Raw genomic sequence first — 21,797 nt, 5'->3', positions numbered from 1 at the left:
ACAGACACGTTTAATTTTAAAGACGAAACTCCATCATATGAAGAGGATGAAATTATATTTCCTCAAATTATTAAAACAAATGAAGACAATGATGACGGAGACAAGAGTATGCGTCATCATGATGATGTTAAAGTCGAAAGATACCCAAAAAAAGTAGACGACGGCCCAATTTTTTTGTGGCCAACAATATGAAAGATTATAAAATCGACTATTGCTATTCCATGTATAATACGCAAAAAAACTTTAACAAAGCAATTAATTCAGAACATTGTGATCAATGGAAATTAACAATGAAAAATAAATAGATGCTTTAACAGAAAATAATACCTATTCGGTAGTACCTCTTCCAAAAGATAAACATGTCATTTCTACAAGATGGGTCTTTACAAAAAAGACTACAGCATCTGACGTTGAACAGTACAAAGCTAGATTTGTTGCTAAAGGATACGCTCAGATTTACGGTATAGAATATTTTTCTACGTTTTCACTGATCACAAACCTAACGACAATCAAAATTTTATTGCAAATCGCATCCATCAAATAGATGTAAAAATGCTTATTTGAATGACTGAAATTTATATTACCCCTCCAGAGGGATTTATAATGAAAAATAAAAATAGCGTGTAGAGACTTAACAAATCATTGTATGGTTTAAAGCAGAGCGCTCAGTGTTGGAATACAGTATTTCATGATTATATGATTAAACAACGATTTAGACAATGCGAAGCAGACCCCTGTTTATATACCCAACACAAAGACAATAAATTACTGATTTTGGTTTTGTGGGTTGATGATATTTTAATTGCATCAAATTGTGACATAATGTTGACCGATGTAAAGAACAGATGAAGTTAAAAAAATTCAAAATTACCGATCTTGGCAAAATATCCTGGTTCTTGGGGATAGAATTTACTCAAAGGAAAGGACTTATTACGATGAATCAATCGAGATACATTGACAAAATGCTATTAAAATTTGGAATGGGAGAGTGCAAGAAACACTCTACACTGGTCGAAAATGATATTAATAAAAATATATACACCGAATTTGAAATAATAGACAATAAATTATATCGAGTGATTATAGAAGTCTTATATAGTATATGACTGCGACGAGACCCGACATATGCTACACAGTAACAAAACTATCACAAAAAATATCAAGACCAACAATGAAGGATTTAAACAGAGCTAAACAAGTCCTTTGTTATTCAAGAGGAATTAAGAAACAGAATTTAGTATTTAGAAAATAAAAAAATCTCCTAAAATTAGGATTTTCAGATTAGGGAAATGACGAAGATCGAAAAAGTATGTCTGGATATTGTTTCAGACTATCAGAAAATAGGGCTATTATTTCATGGAAATCTAAAAAACAACAGATTATATCTCTCTGTACATGTGAAGCAGAATTTATCACGCTCACACACACGACCCAGGAAGCACTCTACCTTAAAAATATCCTAAAAACTATTTTAGAGACAGAATTAACTAAACGCTCTATAGTAATTGTGATAATCAAACCAGTATAGTCTTAGCACAGAACACAATAATCCACCAATGATCGAAGCATATAGATATAAAATACCACTTCAAAAACAAGGTGAAAAAGGAATCCATTATTTTGAATTACATATCAGAACAAAATATCACTGAGGTCTTCATGGAACCCATAACAAGAATAAATTTAAAACGTTTTGCCTCAAAAACTTGTTGGAGGATTTGACTTTGAATAACTTTTCACGGGCCTGTGTGTATATATAAATTTCTATATATTGAAAAATGTCCTGGGCAAGACTGCATCCATTTTATTTGTATTAACACTTTAACCTATTAACTAATACTTTTACTGAAAAAACACTTTTTTGAAAACAAAAAACACTTTTTTGAAAATGTCCTGGGCAAGACTGCATCCATTTTATTTGTATTAACACTTTAACCTATTAACTAATACTTTTACTGAAAAAACACTTTTTTGAAAACATTTTCTTTGTAAATTTTCTTTTTGACAAATACTTTTTTCATGCTTATTTTAAGGCATGCATAAATTACAATCGACTTTTACTTTTTATGCACATTAATTTTCTTATCAAAAATGTCCTATTCTTTTTGCATTGTTTTAATTAACAAAGAAAATAAACTCCTTTTAACGGGTACATATTGCATGTGTATTTATTTATATCTATCTGCATTTTGAACATGACTGCATAATCAAACTTAAGAAATGGCTTCCTTTTTCACATGCCCACCCTTTTTAAGGTAAAAATAAAAATCCATTTCTTTTATTTCTCTTTTCTATACACATATTTTTTGATATTTGAACAAAATTAAAAATGGCTTCTTTTTACATGCTCAACTTTTAAGATCCAAATAATTTCTATTTTTATTATGTATAAATGAATACAAAAATATATATCTATTTTTGAACAGAATTAAAAAATGAACCAAAAGAACTTCCTCATAAAAAATAGGGCTGGGTTGCAATATTTTTGACTAATGAGGGGTATGATTCCTCACAGTTGAGAGATTCTATTTATAAATGATGCTGCTAGGAACTGACAAATCAAATTAATTCACATTCTGCTTCCAACCAATCAGAAACCAGAATTGCTTCATAAAAATTAAACCTTTTCTTTAGCAATCTCGCATATGTTTTCTTCGTGTCAACACAAGAAGAATCTTTTGCTCTGTGACTTCCAACTCAAGAACTGTCTACTGAGAACCAGTCACCTCCAGGACTTGTATAGAACAACTAACCATCAGAAACTGTTCTGAAACTAAACTGTGGCTTCCAACTCAAGTAATTTGATTGTATACACGTGTACTATATTTTGTTACTAATTTTTAATGCTGTATCCCGCGGTTCTACTGTATGGAGTTCTGTCTCCCATTGTATGATATGCTCTGCTCTCCTCTTTATAATGTGTGTGTGTGTGTGTGTGTGTGTGTGTGTGATACCTTGAGGTGTTTTACTGGTACAATGTTGATTAATTTAGTTAATTATGTAATAATTCAAATAAATTGGGGTTAAACTTTTGGTTAAGAAGTATTGCTAAATACTAGTTTTGCTTGAAATGAACAAATTTATTTGTAAGATTAAAAAGGTTATATTCAAATTGTAAGTTTGAAAGGTTATATTTCTCATATCTGAATGACAGTTGAAGAGGAAACACCGAAACTAAATTGTGTCACATTTCAAATCATAATTTGAAAAGTTATATTTCTAATGTTAAGAATGTAGGATGGAGAAAAGCATTGTTTTAACTAAATTATCAAGAAATTTTCAGGTCAGACTGATTAACAAAAAAATTGTTTGGGACGAAAACTTTTGTTTACAAAGTTTAAGAAGTCACAATCGTGCACCTATCATACTTGATAATTTAGGAATGATAAATTTCCATAAAATCTGAAAGGATGAAAAACATTGAACCGATGGCTGTGTTAAAAAAAAATGGAAAAGTAAAGTACACAAGCTATATAAAAGTGAAAATGTGTGTGTGTGTGTGTGTGTGTGTGTGTGTGTGTGTGTGAGGACAACTCTCAACCTATATACTCAACGAATTTTTCATCTACAGACTTGAAATTTGGTATATAGGGTAATCAAACACGTGGAAAAATTTTTAATAAGTTTTCATCTGGAAAAAAGGGTTGCTAAAGAGTCAAAATTAAAAATGTGGTACATGGGGGGGGGGTCAGATTTTTATCCGTTTGTCAACGGTTTCATGAATGTGCATGCATGAATCGTTTACATTATGTTAAGAATAAGTAGGTCTGAAAACTATAGAACGTGTCAAGCTGGCCTAATGGTTATCGCACTTCACTCACAAGCTTTAAAGCACGAGTATTTTTTTTACTTACAAGAAGTGAACAGTTTAGAAAAAACAATCTCATGTCCATGTCTCAGTTTATTTCAGTTTTTTTTTGTTTTTTTTTTAATTTTTCTTTGGGAATTTAACGTTATGTTTAATACCAGACAACGCTGGGTACATCTAGTAAGTAAGTAAATTATATATATATATATATATATATATACTTACTTGCCAACAACTAGCAAAGTATGCTACTCTTGAGAGAAGACCAGGCTCACATATTGTGGCTTGGTTGGAATCGCCACCTCCATGTGTAAACAAAGTTTCTCATTAGCTGAACAATTGTAGTATAGCAATCACAAAAGTCTCAAGTGAAAAAATTGTCTCAATAAAAGAACCAACATTTGAAGGGCTCAACAGAAAACAGTTGGTCAGTCTGAAATAAAAACTATTACCAAAGCTGGTAATCGATTCAAAATAGAAATTTCCAATACGACTTTCTCTAAAAAGACAAAAGCACTCCGAATGTGATTGAATTAACAATTTAGCCAGGAATTGCCTTGCTTGGTATAACAGGGACCTCAAGACTTTAAAACATGGAGTGGTATGTATTGTTTCCAATATAAAGGAATGGGACATGTTTCTCCGGATTGTCAGAAAAAAGTTCAGAGAATGACAGTTATGTGTCATGCGGCTTTGTCTCTAAACAAAATAAGAACTCAGTGCTGCCAACTGTGAAAGTAGATACATGTAGGAAATGTATGTTACACTTGTTGATTTCAAATGCTCTTGCATCACAGTGAGCATGGAAATATTTCAGATATGGCAAAAGCAGACTGTTAAAGTGGTTACTATCAGTGATGATATACAGCCATATGGAATTGTGGTTGTCAGCTTTCGACTGAGGAATGAAAAGACAAGTGTAACCGAGATCCTGGTAATGATGGGAATCTACTTGTGTTTCAATCTGTCGATGCGGATAAATGTGATCAAAGCTATTTGCAGAGTATCTTCAAGTCTAGAGCATTCCAATTTCTGGAGAGCCACCGTGGCCCTATCAGACTACTGATTACCAAAGCAGAAGGTACTGTTTGATGGAGTTGGGATTTGGGTTGCATGTCGCTCCACAAATAATGAGGTCCATCGTTGATGCATTCTTATCCTAAGATGACCAAATGAAGTTGACTCCAGCATACATTGACGATGTGTACATAGGTAAGTGTCACATTCGCAACCAGTGTTAGTGCACACTTGTTGCACTTGGGATTAGTCAGCAAAACCCTGGAGTGACAAAAGCATGGAGTCAAGGTGCTTGACCAGGTTGCATGTGGAATGGAAACACAAGAATGAGCTCCTATACACTATTACCAGGAAGAAGGTATTCTGTCTCTGTGGAAAGCTTGTTGGACATTTTCCCAATGTGCAAATGGCTATGAGTAACATTCGGCATTCACCCAGAAACACATGTTAATTGAGACAGTCAACAGAGGAAGTCAGGTTGCCCCATACTAAAAAGTATCATGTGTCAATAGCAAGGAGCATGCCCTGTAAATTGACAATTCTTTTGCTGCATGTGTCCTGTTCGAATCATGATTGAAGACACATCTTGAGGATCGTTAAGTAATTATAAAAAAGGGAGTAGAGCATATCATACAACGTGAGACAAGATTCCATACAGTAGAACCCCGGGATACGGCATTAAAAATTACTAACAAAATATAGTACAGTATATAATACACACATATATAATCAAATAACATTATAAATAACACCATAAGGCGAGGCAAATACCATATCCAGGGGCTGGAAAAACATCTTATTCCACATCGTAACCTGGAAAAAAAAAAAAAAACATTCTAGAGCCACCGTATCCCAGGGTTCTACTGTATTTAGAACAAACACCTTGTGTGTTCACCAATATTTAGCCAATGCAAAAACCAATTTCAAGTGAAATGCGCATTAAGAGAAGGTTGCAAATCTTTTGGGAACTGATCAAAGAGTACATACAGATGGTGGAAGTTACAGATATCAGGTGAACTTAAAACAAAGCAGACAAGATCACTAGTCCTGCAACAAGAGGCAGAATCTGTGTTGTAGGGATGTGCCACTGTCAGTAACAACATGAAACAGAAATACGCTGAATCCATTTAAACAGCTTCACCCTAGAATGAAACGGACAACATAATTTGTCTAGAAGATCACTCCTTCTACAACAAAAAGGGCCATAAAATCTATATTTATGTCTTGTTGCAAGTGAATGCCTATTGTCTCGGTACAGATGTGATGGTGAAGGAAGAAATTAGGATCATATCGCAAAAGGTTGAGGGGGGCATAGATGTTACTTATGAAGATCGCTCACTATCTAACAATCATTGATTAAGGACTTGTTTGCAATCTGGAAACTCCTGCAACAAGATTTTGCCACCATATCTCAATTATTTTCCTTGAGAAGGGGCCACAAATTCTGACAGACAATGGGATAGCATTTAACAGCAGGAGCTTCAGAATGTTTGCTAAAGAATGGGGTGTCCAACTGTATATTATGTGTGTGTATATGTCTAGTAAGAGAATAGCATTGTTGAGTGATCCTATAGATCAATAAAAAGGATAGCTGCTAGGATGTATTCCCCAAGAGATGGTTTATTAGTACAGTATCAGGACTAATATCTGCAGTGCAACTCTTGGTACTTATTCAGAATTCCACCCTATGAAAAATAAAGAAAAATCCGTATGATGTACATACTCGTAATGGAAAAAATAATATTGTACACCAAAAATCACATAAATTGATCAAGTAGTTTTATTTTTATGAAGAAAATCATTTTTAAGCAAATTTGAGTTTTTCACTCCCAATGTTAATAATGGCTTTATAAAATCTCACAAGTTCGAATTATTTGGAGTTATCTCCCCTTTTCCTTCAACCTGTTTTTAAGATGGTATCACAAGATTGTCGCTCATAGTTTAGCCATAAAATTTGATTTTCAATTAATCCAAAATGTCAAAGAAATCTTCCCTTGTCAATCCCTAAACAATTTAACATTCTACCTGAGAGGTGGCAGTGACGGTGCAGGTACAATGCCTACCCTGAAATCAAAGAAATGTGTTGACGAGGAGGAGGACAATGTTAGGGATTCTGACAACAACTGATCATATGCTTCAGTATGGTATAATTCCACTGAAACTTATACAAGATGTGGATGGAGAGAAACAAGAACTCATGACAAAACAAGATTCCAAATTCAGCATGTTCCTTCAGACCAATTTATCTGATCAGATAAACAGATCTTACTAGAAATTACTTTTTTTTTTTTCTTTTTTTTTTTTTACACAGTGATCACCACTTATCAAGGCCCGGAAGCCACTCAAGGATAAGGGTTATTGCAAGTACATTACGTTAGTGTGGAGATTTGATGAAGTGTTTACTTAAGGGGGTGGTTCATTAGGAATTTGTTAACGTTGGACTTGAACACATCCAAATTGTAGTCCGGTGGGAAGCAGGCAGACGGAACAGAGTTCCACAGGCGTGCAGTTCTAAGAAAGAAGCCCTGCTCATGGAATCCGCGTTTTGATTTAGGCACAGATAAAGAGTGGGGGAAACTTTTGACAGTGGATTCAGCTAGACGGGTGTTTTTCGTGAAAGATTGGCGAGGGGGGACCAGAGATTGGAGTTCAGACGAGCACCTGCCATGGAAATAATGATAAAACAAGGATTGAACATGAATGACTTGTCTATTAGTTTTGATAATGAAAATTTATATGTCAATTGTGTTACGAAAGATTTAATGAAAGATCGGAAATTTAAGAAGGCCATCTCTGGTTTGGGAAGTGCAAATTACATATTCTGTAAATCCAAAGTCAACGATTGGACCAACCTTAAAAATTCAAGATGATGATTTCAAAATTAACCGATCGGCTACTGATATACAAAATATCTTCAACATGTTAGATGACAATGGAAATATCTGCATCAAGGCTAAAAATTTTGCAACCAGAAGCGGAGTTACTCAGACGCCACTTTTGAATTTGAACCCACGTTGCATAACAACACATTCATACATAAATGCTACATCATGGTATTTAAAGATGCATCAGTGTTATATTGATTTTAAAACATGGATTAAAAGAGCTGATTATTGTGACCATCTTTTTTGAAGCAAAAAGTGATGTAAGAGAACTCATTAATAAAAAGACTAGTCTGCGCTTGGACTATGTAAATTCGGTAAGGGGGAAAGATCATATATCAAAAGATTGAAAACAAGCAGTAGATTCTATTCTGATGAATTGATCTCCATCATTGATGACTTACTTAGCAAACCATCTAATAGAAAACACAAGGATAACATGTTAAAACTGCATGAGCATTATCTTACGCATAGTTTACTGTACCTGAAAAATACAGAAGTACAAATAGCACTGCAAGGATACAATGATTAAAATTTTTATAAATTTTCCTTTGGCAAGCATAAAACAACACTTTACATGGAACCATTTTACAGTGCTGAATTGATCAAAATAAACTGTGGTGAGAGTCTGGAGTGGTATTCTGATGAAGGGTTAGAGACCAGAAATAAGGCCATTTGGAACTATCTGGAACACCTTAGTAAGAAATGCGATGGCAACAAGCAAATTGAAGATGTTCACCATCAATTAATGGAGCGATCAAATCCATATCTGATATACATAACATCAAAGCACACTGAAGCAAAGTCGTGTACAGTATGCAAAACCTCTGATCACACAGTTCAAACTCACAATGCATATCACTTGAAAATGAATTGACTAGAAAATTTTTCCCCTGACATGTTCTTCACACATTATTTGAATTTGTTTTCAAATTTGTTTTCTATTTGTTGATTAATATAGGGGTTCAATCTCAAGTATAAATTTCAAAAACTATGACTATTTTTTACCCTGAAGTTACTGAAAAGTGCTCAATATGATCCACTCAGACTTGAAAGACATCTTCCAGGTGAATGCAGTTTGAGGGTAAATGCAAATTTTTGTCAGCTTTTTTTCATTTCCCAGATCTTCCAGGGTCCTGAAAAGCAGTCAAAATGAGAATGCGGTGATGAATTGAATCCAAAACAGAATTTTCAAAATCCGTATCATTAAGGTAGCCAAATCAGCTTGATTTAGGGGTTTTTGGATTCTGGAGAAGTTCAATAATCAATATTAAATCGGATTTTGGAATTCTGAAAAATTTGGGATCTTAACCTTGACATTTACACTCCTAGATATCCTCAGATAATTATTACAAATGGGATTTGATTGCCACAATATTGATTCATGTAGGATATAAGTTGGTAATTTATTTATTCATAACTTCAAGTCATATTCCAAGTGTAATTTGAGATGGAATACAAATATTTGGCAGATTTTTCTTCGAAAAATGGCTAAAATTATGAAAAAAGGGGTCAGAATGAAGCAATATAGGTGCAAAAGGAGGTCAAAATCAATTGTATTGATGATTTTATGGTCTATATAATATAAAATGTTGGGTAAAAGCACTTAAAAAAAAAAAAAAAAAGTCAAATTCTATTTTTTTATAAGTAATATACAAAATATTATAGAAGTTCAGTTTTCTAAATTTAAAAAATTTTGATAATGCAAAAGACCATAAAATTGGTTCTAGATAAGATATTGAGCTGATATCTTTTTGCATTGAATCAGAAATTTTATCTACTTTCCGAAAATTTTTAATTTGGGTGCCTTGCTTGATGGTCATTTTTGACAAAATTATCACCTTTAGGCACACTGTGGGAAAGCATTAAAAAGGAGATGTAGTTCAAGTTAAAAACCCACACGGCAGGTGCAGGACAAAATATGAGACTGAGCACATTACTGAGGTGATCAACCTGCAATTTGGGTCTTGTCACATTAAAGTTCTGATCAATGATATGAACAAAACCATTATAAAGTGATAAAAATGATGGCGAGGATAGTGAACGTTTGATCTATTTGAAATCAAACCCATCAGACAGTGATTCTGATATCAGTAGCCTCACAGCTGACACAGTATTTATTGAAACAAACTGAGGATGAGGATGAAGCTCATGTCATTCCTCTTCGAAAAAGTACTCAATGAAAACTGCCGTTCTGTCCCTGCCCTGTTTGTGATCATGAGATCAAAGAGGAAGTGTAGAGAAAATTGTAGGGTGCACAGAAATTACTTTCCTCCAAAAAAAATGCCCTCATGCTGAATAACAGAAAAAAATGGCGCCATGCAGTTAATTTTATCCTTATTGGTCATGAGGCAGATTTTCTTTGTGCTTATGAAAATGAGACGATCTAAGGCTGCATTTGAAGAACTGGAGAGTTTGTTTTTTTGAGGAAGGCAAGCCATGCACATATGCAACATTGATGTATTATTTGGAGCTGAGAGAAGTTATGAGGTGGTGTGAATTATCATGTCAGTGAAAAGGGGTGTTAATTTATTTAAATTACAAAATCATGTAGCATTGGCTTGCCAAAATATTGTGTCAAATATGTCTTTATTTGTGGACAGATACTGAAAAGCAAACCCTCTCAGTGGTGACGGACCCAGTGAATCTTCCAGATCATCCGTCTAGGAGAAGGAAAACTCTGAAACTAAACCAGAGAGGAGGGAGGCCTCTTCAGTCTTGGATGACAACCTTCCTAGAGCTGGTGACTCAAATAAATTACCGGTTTGCAATACCTAAATTGCTTAAGGAGTAGATAGGTCCTGCCTATCGCCCGGCTTCCATACTCCTTCTTTGCCTATTAGTCAGGCGCAGAGATACTATCACAGTGATTCGACAGAAACACCCATTGGTAGATCTTGTTTCTTGTCTAGGGCAATGAACGCCGTTTCCCCCACTCCCGACACACCCCAGTCCTTAAGCTGGGCACTTGAGAATGCTTGAGTACCACATATGCCTGAGCAAATAGATTGGGTTGACCTTCCTCTGATGGGTTGAGGGTACCGGATTGACAGTTACTGGCTGCTGTTTCCGACTGGTAGTACAGGAGCCCTAACTCTTTGGTAGCGCTTAGAGCGGCTGCTCCATCAACAGTTGAATAATATCGGGATGTTTGCAGTGCCATGGCGCGCATGGAAAGGGACCCTGCACTCATCCCCGGTGGGCTTTCCTGAGGCCACAGTCCTAGTTGATGGAGGGTCAGCTGATGGTCTACTTGTGATGCATGTGTGATATTCTGCATAACCTTCTGTTCGGCTTCCCCTAACCCAACTGAAACTCGTTAAAAAACATGATGACAGTACAATCTAAAAACAAGCTTAAACCAGGCTTAGGGACAAACAAATCACACTTGCCTCCTCCCTTGAGGCTTGCATTCACAAATATCCGTGGGCTTAGAACTAACTTAGCTGATGTTGAAGCATTTCTCCTAACAAATACCCCGGATATCTTAGCACTAAGTGAGACTAACCTACACTCCTCCATCCCCTCTAACTACTTTAACATGCCTGGATATCTCCCACTCTGCCGTAAGGACTCTGACAGACATATGCACGGACTTGGAGTTTACATTCGTAATACCCTTCCCTTGACTAGAGAAACAAACCTAGAAACGGATGATCAAGCTTTTATGTGCTTTAGACTTATCATGCAACACAACATTAGCTACTTTTACTTTCTCTACCGCTCTCCCTCGACCCAAGACTGCACCATAATAAACAAAGTATCTGACAGCATAGACACAGCACTCTCCTTCGACACTAGCGCCCAAGTACATGTATTTGGTGACTTTAATGTCCATCACAAAAATTGGCTTGGATTCTCTACTTATACAGATGCAGCAGGCAGCGCAACTCATAGCTTCTCTGTATCTCACTCCCTATCGCAAATTGTTACTTTCCCAACCCGCTTCCCTGATCAGGAAGAGCAACACGCATCACTATTAGATCTGTTTTTGACCACAGTTCCTGATGATTGTGTAACGAAAGCCGACAGCCCACTTGGGAACGCTGATCATGCGGTAATAATGGTTGAAATCGCCCTAAACTCCAGACCCAAAACTGAAGAGCCAGTGCTCAAAACAACGAGATATTATAAAAAGGCTGACTGGGAAGCTATCAGAGATCTTATCAGAGATGCCCCATGGGGAAATATTTTTTCTCTTCCTGCTGAACAGTGTGCAACTGAGACCACTGAATGGTTCAAAACTGCAATCGAAGCGCATGTTCCCATGCGGAAATTCTATAGCAAGCCCCACTCTCCCCAATGGTTTACTTCGACTTGCGCAACTGCCATTGCTCAAAGGCAGCATGCATTCCGCAGGTTTAACCGACATAAGTCCAGTTCAAACAGACAAAAGTACATAGAAGCTAGAAGTAACGTTAAGAAAGAAATAGCGACAGCTAAGAGGGAATTTACGGAAACCACTAAAAAACGCATCGAAGCACAAAAATTAGGAACTCGTGACTTCTGGAAAATCTACAACAGTGTAGTAAATAATGGGCAATCAACGATTCCCCCACTAACCAACAATCACGAGGTTCTTTGCTCAGCAACCGAGAAGGCTAACATGCTTGCCAGTCGGTTTGCCTCCAACTCTACACTGGACCCTCTAAACCACCCCCTACCTGACTTTCCTATGCGGACAGACGCCACGCTAGACGATCTGGAAATCACCCCTGCTCAGGTGCATGCTATCATAAAAAACCTTGACACTTCCAAAGCATGTGGACCCGACCTCATCCCAGCTGTGCTATTAAAAAAGTGCTCAGCCGAAGTAGCTCCAGTTCTCTCCAAACTCTACAACAAATGCCTCAATGAATCTTGCTTTCCGAGCTGTTGGAAAACTGCTTCTGTTGTACCAGTATTCAAGAATTCTGGCGAAAGAACTGACCCATTAAATTATCGCCCTATTAGCCTCCTCCCACTTTTTGCCAAAATATTTGAGACCTTAATTAACCATGCTCTAGTCCAGCACCTTACAGATGCTAAACTTCTGACCGACCATCAATATGGATTTAGACAAGCCCGTTCCACGGCAGACATCCTCACTGTAATCTCTGAACGCATATACCATTCACTGGACAAAGCGGGAGAGGGCAGAGCGGTAGCTCTAGATATATCTAAGGCTTTTGACAGGGTATGGCATGAGGGTCTCCTCAGGAAGATTAGATCTTACGGTATCACTGGTAGAATACTTAACATAATTAAATCCTTCTTAGATAAGAGAAAAATCCAGGTTGTCCTCGACGGTCGTACGTCTAAACAATATAATATAAATGCGGGAGTGCCCCAGGGATCTATCCTTGGTCCTCTGCTGTTCCTGATATTCATAAATGACCTCCCCGACAAAACTGCCTCTGAGATGGGTATATATGCTGATGACACCACACTCTATAGCAGGCACGACAGGAAAACAAATGAACATATATCTAAAGTAATGGCAGAAACACTAGAGGATGACCTCAAATCAGTAGTGGAATGGGGACAAAAATGGATGGTAACGTTCAATGCCACCAAGACAAAACTGGTTTCATTCAATAATTACAAGAAACCTTCTCTACCACCTATAGCAATGGCCAACAACTCTTTAGCTGAGAGTACGTCTTTCAAGCTCCTTGGCCTAACGTTCACAGGAAACATGAGCTGGAACAATTACATCGAGGGCATTGCCAGGGCCGCTGCGAGGAAGGTGGGCTCTCTCTACCGTGCTAGAAAACTTCTAACACCCGAAAGTATCATGTACCTCTATAAGGCCACTATTCGCCCATGTATGGAGTATTGCTGTCACATTTGGGCCGGTGCATCGGCTACTAGTCTCTCGCTCCTTGACAGGGTTCAAAAGAGAGTCGCAAATCTGATAGGCCCCAAACTGGCATCAAAACTTCAGCCTCTGTCCCATCGTCGAAACGTTGCATCCCTCTGCCTGTTCTACAAGTATTATAATGGTGAATGCTCTGAAGAACTGCAAGCACTTGTGCCCCCACGACGTGAACACCCTCGACAGACCCGACAAGCTACACAATCCCACCCCCACACTGTAGAGATCCCTAGATGTAAAAGATCCTTCTACTCCAGTAGTTTCTTCCCCAGAACTGCTAGACTTTGGAATTCCATTCCAGGTCACTGCTTCCCCAACTGTACTGACATGCATAAGTTCAAGTGCAACGTGAACCAACATCTCGCTGCCCTAATCCCTACATAGTACCCCAGTAGATGTTTCCCTTGATAGTAGCCCCCTACATTAAAGTGGCAATGTGCCTTGTTTGGGGTGAATATGTAATAAAAAAAAAAAAAAAAAAAAAAGATAACCCTTAATTCATGAGTAATCGAGGCCTAAAAATATTAAATCATTATTTCATTTATACGCAAGAACAGTAGTCATCTATATAATAAAATGCTGCAGAAACTCCCCTCCGGACTAAAGTACTGTAGGTTTGCAACAATAGATGCCACATACAAATTCAATACATCTAGGCTATTAGCCATTATCTTATGTAACTTTCGACCACCATTTCAGATACATTAGATTGTTATAAAATGCTACATTGCATCCTAGGAGCAACACCATCACAACCGTAACATCTTCAGAGGTAGGAGTTTCTATTTTTCCCCCGTATATATTTAGTTCTCCCACCACAACCATCAGTCAATGCCGGAGGGAAATCTACACTTTCCACAGATATTGCGATTACACCAATCATAACTGGTCCATAGACACATAGATATAAAACAATCTTTCCGATTTATAAATAACAATGGCTCCCTTGGCATATGCTGCCCATTCTGATTGGCTGAATTCTTACAATTCTTATATTCCAAAATGAAAATATTTCCTACATAAACGAACACTTCAAAAAGTTTACAATGTGGAGACAATAGTGCTACAAAAACACAAATACACACATATTAACCACTCATAAACACACAATTAAATACTGGTAACCTTAATTACTGTAACATTTGTGCCCAAGTAAAAAAAATTTATATTTTACGTCTTTTTTGTCTGCTTGGACATCCAGAACTCTCAAAAAAAATGTAAACAACAATGGTTTGGGAATATAAACATGCAAAAAAATGCCTACATGCCACTATCACACCCCCCCCCGCCCTCAAAAATAAAAAAACAATTACAGGTAGCAATATTTATTTTTCGGTTTTGCAGCAATTATCTACAGGATGATATATTTGTTTTGTTTTTCTTTGCGTTTTCTTTTTAGCATCTACTATTCCTGTGGACGATTTGATTTACTTTCATATTTTTCACCGATTACCTAGGCTTCAGTTTTAATGTAAATTTCATTATTTATGATAGACAGAGATATAACAATAGTTAATGTGGACTTAAAAGTAATTTGGGCCTGACACCGTTATGTGTGAAAGCGAGAGATGTTGTATGTTACAGGTGGCAAATATGTTATATTATTACATCATCTGAGTCGGACAAAACATTAAAAAAAAAAAATTTAAAAAAGTGTTTTCATAATTCCTTTGTTTTGTTCCTATTTACAATGTCTCCCCACACAGCAGGGTCGTTTTTTAATGTGGAGAAAAGGAACAAAAATAAAAATTGTCTCAGTCGTGAAGGATTTCTCCTCCACTGACAGAGAACAAGAAATTGAAGTGCAGCATCTGAAGAAAGATACTACACTTTGATCTTGACCCGAAGGCCAATTCCTTTGTTTTGTTTATCACGATGTTTTTCATTAAAAACTAAAAACGAAAGCTCTAAAATTCCAATAAACTGACGAAAAGCGAAACAGAAACTGGGGGGGGGGGGAACAAAAAAAAAGCAGGTAGATTTTAGAAACTGTATGCAATGATTATTTCACTAACACCTTTGAGAAAGATATAATCGGTATATCCTTCCTTCCAGATAAAAATGAAATAGTAGGGCAGACTTCAAGTTTTACAAGAAAGAAAAATTTCGAAACAAGTCTTTCTGTTCATCGACATGGTTTCCAGTTGTACTGGTCTTTTTTTCCAATACTCAAACAATGCCAGTTCAAGAGAGATTCGGTTAGAATTGCGCAACTAACTTCAATGTTAACCATGATTCACAGGCACCCTTACGAGAGGGTCCATTGTTTCTCTGGATAAAAAGGGGGGACGGGGGCGATAAATACGATGATGATAATGAGGGCGAAGAAGCTGACAGTAGCGTAAACATTTTATGTTCCATTCCTGTAGGTACGCGTTAAATTAAACAAACGGCCAGTATTAATCAAGAATTTACAGGTAATTGTAATGACATGGTACTTATGCAAAATACGAACCGTGGTGAAATAATGTTATTATTTAGAAACCCATTCTTAATACGAGTTGGAAGGGCGTTTTGTAACTTTATTCTGTAATTAAATAAAAAGACACTAAAAACTGGATTTAACTTGAAAATCCTACGATTCGTATTCTGTCTACGTACCAAAACGATAAACGTTAAGCGACAAATTATTTTAAAAGAAATAGTTGGAAAATTAGCTAAAATAAATAAATAAATAAATAAATAAATAAAAGACAATGTGTAGGTTTTTACCTAGTCATTTGTGACACATTTGCGTTTTAAAAAATATATACTTACAAATTATCATTCGGTAATTATTGGTTGTGAACGAGTTCGGTACCTTACTTCCTGTCAATAAAGAAGATTGCCGAGGCTGTATCATTTTATTCACAACCAATAATTATGGAACTTTAACTTCTATTAATTTTTTTTTATGCAAATCGGTCACAAATTAAATATAGATTGACCAAAATAAATTTTGACTAATTTCTTAACTGTGTTTAAAAATAATTGATATCGTTCAACGTATAAAAGTAAAACAAAAAGAGGAACACAACAGACCACACCAACACCACACCACATAGAACCAAGAAAACTGAAACTGCAAACACCCACCCCCAAAAGAGTAGTGTAGTGACACTACACTGTAGTGTTTGCATAAACTGACACCACACTATGTCGAGGAGGGTCGAAAAGGATGCAAAGATCGAGGAGAGAAAGCACTAACTAGACCTCCACTGGGACCTTAGGGAGGCTTATTGCCATACCAATCCCAGTGAAGACCAATGGTCATTGCCAGCGAAAAGTAAATGGCAAAAGGCTGTTGCGATAACGCAAATTCAATTTGCAAAGGTTATCGAAAGAGATGGAGAGTACTGGAAATCTAAAGATACTTGTCACCCAGACTCTAGGGAACACCATTTGTTGTTGTCATATATAGGGTGGAGTGGAGTGGGGAGCATGTTCAAGTGTCAGTAAATTATATTTGAAATAAATTTCAACTGAAATGTATTTCAGCCTGACGTGACAATGTATAAAAAAGAGAAGGAAATAATGAACAGTATCTCTTGGTTTTCGCTGAATAAAAAAAAAAATGGTTAACAAATAAACCTTCGGTTTCAAAAATAAACGTGGCCCTTAAAAAAGGGGTGGGGGTGGGTCCTTAATTTTACCTTTTTATCTGTCATCAAAATCAAAGTTGCCAACAATAACACGTTTAGAAAACAAGAGAATGTTCTTTATTTTCGTTCTGTTTTTATTCTTCGAACATAACGCGAGTTTCTGGCATCGTTGAAATGTTTTTATTTAATTCTATCTTGAATTGATTTTATCGTCAATTATATGTATGTTTAAAATTCTAATATCTAATTTTGTACATGTTTAATCACTAAAACGAAAACAAAATACAACTAAAAACACGGTTCATTGTTACAGCAGTGTTGTTGCGATTGATATTTTGTGACAACAAAAATCAGTAATCGTAATTCTATTTTTCTTTTTTGTTGTTTTTTTTTGGGGGGGGGTTCCTAATAAACCTTTATTGTAGTTGAATATTACTTAATTACAACTGAAAAGGTTCAAAATCACGACAATGGAAAGATACCTTTAACATGCTTTATCTTTGTTATCTACAACAATGAGAACGCGAAAAAAAAATAAATAAAAAATAAATAAATAAATAAAAATGGCCAGAAAAAGTGTTTACGTCGTACGAAGTGATTTTGAGGTCTTTAAACTGTCAATTTAAGAGTATTTTCTGGACAAAATTAAAGTAGTTATATTGAAGCTTTTATCTTTAAAATGACTTCCACTGAAACATTATCTTAACCAAATAAATTGTAGTTTTATAACAACTTGTGTTAATTAATAACCAAACAAATACCGTTAAATTATTAACTGAACCAAATAATTAGAAAACAAAAACTATAATTAATTTGGTTAATGTGATGTTGATGTTAGCTATCTAAAAGCTGACAACTTCAATTTAGCTATTAATGTTTATCGGCAAAGATAGAGTATTATTTCTCATTTATACTCTTAAGTCATAACATAGTTGTTGACATCGTCGAGTAAACGTTACTATTGGCGACATAAATTATTTTAAAAAGGAAATAGAATTAGTGAAAAGCAATTTTTTTAATTTGTCTACTCGTTTGTGGCCTATTTGCGTAAAAAAATTAAAAAAAAAAAACAAATATATATACAATATATATATTTTACAATTATCGTAAATATCGGGGTGCTTCTTACCGCTCTCTATTTTTAAAAAGTATTTTCGGTACTTGTGCACTTATTGTACCGTGCTAAAATAATAACGTTATTATTTAGAAAGTTGTACGGCATAATTACGGTGACACAACGATTCCCGATGGATCACCGAAGTTAAGCAACGTTAAATGGGTAACCATTTGAAACTTCCAAGTGCTGTCTGTATGTGTTCTCTCCGCTTATCTCAGCATTGTTGTCAGTCGTCCTGGACTTTTCCTTACCACTGGAGTCACTGGACTCAAAGATTCAGGAGAAGTGTGGTTAGGGATTGCGAAACTCTTGCTTCACAATTACACGCGCGCGCGGCTGCTCCTACAGAGGGTATTCTTTGTCTTTCGAGACTGAAGGCATCGATATTTAGAAAGCCATTTAGAAGAGGGGGGGTGTTATTTAACTTAAAATCACTAAAAAAAAAAAAGAAAAACAGAACAGAACCTCCTTTGCATAAATATGCTGTGTTTACTTAAAAATAATTTTTATCGCTCATAGCAATGTTTAGCATGAAGAAAACCCATATACTGATATTTATTTACAAGAAAATAGGTCGTGTTGAAGGTTTTAGCATCAACAATTTAAGGGAATATCTTAACACGTATAACAACCTTCACTAACACCATTATGAAAGGCCATATAATCTATTTACTTGCCTCCCCACAAGGTCAATTTTTAATGGGAGGTAAATCCAGCTCCCTCAAAATGGGCACTCTGGATTGGAACATAAATTTAAATTGCCTCAGTCTAAAAGGATTCCTTCCTTCTTCTCACTGAGCGAGGAAAGAAAAAAAAAGTGTAGCATCAAAGCAAGCACTCAGATACTATATTTTACTCCTCACCAAAAGGTAAAGTATGAATCCATGTAATCTTCCGTCCAGCTATGAATTAAATCTTGGAGTACACCAGACGCATCCTCGTTGGCCTTTTTTGATGTGAAAAATTGCCTTTTTTTTTTTTTTTTTTTTTCTTTTTTGTAGAATTTTCAAATTAAAATCAATTTTTACAGTATCTTGTTGAGGTGAAAGTACAGAATAGTTATATAAAAACTCCTTGTTAAAAACGGGTTTCTAAACAATAACGTTATTATTTAAGCACGGTCCGGTCTGCAGTCTGCACACATGCCCCCCTTTTTTTTTTTCTTTTTTTTTTTTAAACTAGGAGCAAATTTATTTTTGTCTCAATTCAGAGAGCTCCTTATGAGGGGGGAGACAGCTCGATTTTTCACTCACATTAAAACGACATCGTGTCTCTCTGTAGAAGCAAGTAAGAAACTGTACTCAAACCTTGGTTGTGCAACCAATCTTGGAGAAGGAAAACTCCGAAAATGACACGTTTTTTGTTGTTATTGTTTGTTTTTGCTATGATTTACTGGAATTGTTTCTAGTAGCTCTGGACTTTTTGCCACTGCACTCGAGCAATACCAGTCCAGGAAAGACGTGGTTGGAGATTGCACTATTCGTAGGTATCCTTACAACAGGTATTCAGTGGATACCGTATACACTGTCTATAAAGGATAAAAGAAGGGGTATTTTTACGAACTGCCCCAGCGTAGTATAACCTACCCATGTTAAGAACGGCTTTCGGAATAAACACTCCCCCAACCGCCCATGTTAAGAACGGCTTTCGAAGTTGGGGGTGTTTATTGCGAAAGCCGTTCTTAACATGGGGAGGTTGTTGGGGTGTTTATCATACGCTGGGACACGTCGTAAAAAAATTACCAAAGAAGGTTTTTTTATATAAGAGGTAACAGCACACAGGAGTAAAAAAGACTCATTATTATACAATAACTGTTTTGGTTGAAAATTAAAAAAATTATTCTGTAAGCACGCTTAAAAGTAGTTTCGTAGATCAAATGACACAGAAATAAGCTTTTAAAAATAACTCCGATCTTTCCTTAAGATCTTAGCTAGGATCGCATAAACAAAACGCTTTTTCATATTATATAACGTGTGAAATCGACACGACAACACAAGAAATAAAAGTCAAGAAAATTGCAAAACAGAGGAGAGTTCGGGATATCATAAACTTGTGGGTATAGACAGAAGAGATCGGTCGTTTAAAATGGCCTCCGCAATCTGAAACAAAACAAGAAATGGTTCTTTTGAAAGCTGACGGGTCTTACCTGCGCTTGAATTCTTCCATCTTCGGTAACTACCCAGTGTGTTGCGGCCCACACTACCTTCAGGTGAACAATCGCAAGCAGAAAAGATATCAACAGCACGACGGTAGTCGCCATGTTGAAAAAACCTCATGAATATTTAATGAGTCACGTGACTCGCTTTGTGGGCGGAGCCTAAGAAGGCTGGGACATTTCGACTTTGTTTCTCTAACAATTCGATTACTTACTTTTTACAAAGTATTTTGCGTCTATACCATTCATTCCTACATAAATCAATATTAAACAGTAATTTACTTGCTAAGAAACAGTCGTGTTGTCATTGTTTTTTATTACTTTTACAAGAAATAAATAAATGATAGTGAAAGAAACGAAAAAAAAAACTAACTTCCGGTTATTTAAATGTTTCTTTCATTGGCGTTCATTTTAAGTTTCTTTTATTTTAATCTTAAACTTTAGAAAGTTAAATAATATATATTTTTTCAAAGTTCATTACAAACAATATAAACTTACAATGTAAGAAAAGAGAAACAATGAAATATATAAGAATATCATTAATACATTTCTACTTTCTGACGATCGGGTATACTGTGAAACTGCAGTAAAGTATTGTTACGTATCTGTTACCCGTTTGAGCCACAGACACTGCAAATATTTATTCTACTTTGATTTAATTCGAAAATTCATAAATTGTCACATATATTTTAAGACATTCTTCTTCTTGCATAATTAATAAATCCTGTTTTATTTGGATTCTTCGGATGACTATTCTCATCTTCAGTGTTATTTTCACAACATTTCATTTGATGCAACCTCCGATCTTCTTCAGATGTATCTTGTTGAACTCAGAATCTTTCTCAAACTCTGGAGTCCACCCGGAATTTTGAACAAGACACTTTCTTTAATCCGTGGGGGTAGTATGCTCTTGTTCTATGACCGGGTAGAAATCCCAAGTAATTTGCAATTGTATTTCTGAGGATTGCACCTTCAGCTTCCAGAAGAGTATAATTTACCACTAAATTTTACCATGTACTTTATCTGTTATGCCACAGAATAAGTTTCTTTACTTGTGTTATTATTATTTGTACTCACTAGGAGTTCTCAAACAGGTCATCATCAGAGATTACTCACTGTTAACAACCGGCGATGTTCCCTTGAGTATGGGTGACAAGTCTCCCCAAATTTCCAGTACTCATCACCTCTTTAACTAACCTTTTCAAATAAATTAGCATTATCGCTTGCCATTTACGTTTTGCTGGCAATGACTATCACTGGAAGAATTTGTGTGGTAATAAGCCTCCCCAAGGTCCCAGTCCTCTTTGCACTCATCCAGTGGAGGTCTGGTTAGTGCTTTCTCTTCTTGGTCTTTTCATCCCCTTTGGTTTTTCTCAACTA

General features: G+C 35.9%; 1 protein-coding gene across 1 annotated transcript in view; it reads right to left on the bottom strand.

Moving 5' to 3' along the window:
• The window catches only part of LOC145292960 (tetratricopeptide repeat protein 17-like), a 147,413-nt gene extending 126,797 nt beyond the window's left edge, over positions 1-20,616 (bottom strand). The window contains exon 1 of the mRNA XM_080139173.1: positions 20,409-20,616. Within this exon, the coding sequence (XP_079995299.1) occupies positions 20,409-20,522 (114 nt within the window). The 5' untranslated portion in view covers positions 20,523-20,616. The remainder of the gene's footprint in view (positions 1-20,408) is intronic.
• Positions 20,617-21,797: the final 1,181 nt, after the last annotated feature.

Source organism: Euprymna scolopes, chromosome 14, assembly GCF_053919585.1.
Source record: "Euprymna scolopes isolate OS-2025 chromosome 14, ASM5391958v1, whole genome shotgun sequence".
Lineage (NCBI taxonomy): Eukaryota > Metazoa > Mollusca > Cephalopoda > Sepiida > Sepiolidae > Euprymna > Euprymna scolopes.
Note: the sequence above shows the minus strand (reverse complement) of the source record. Positions and strands in the feature narration are given on the sequence as shown.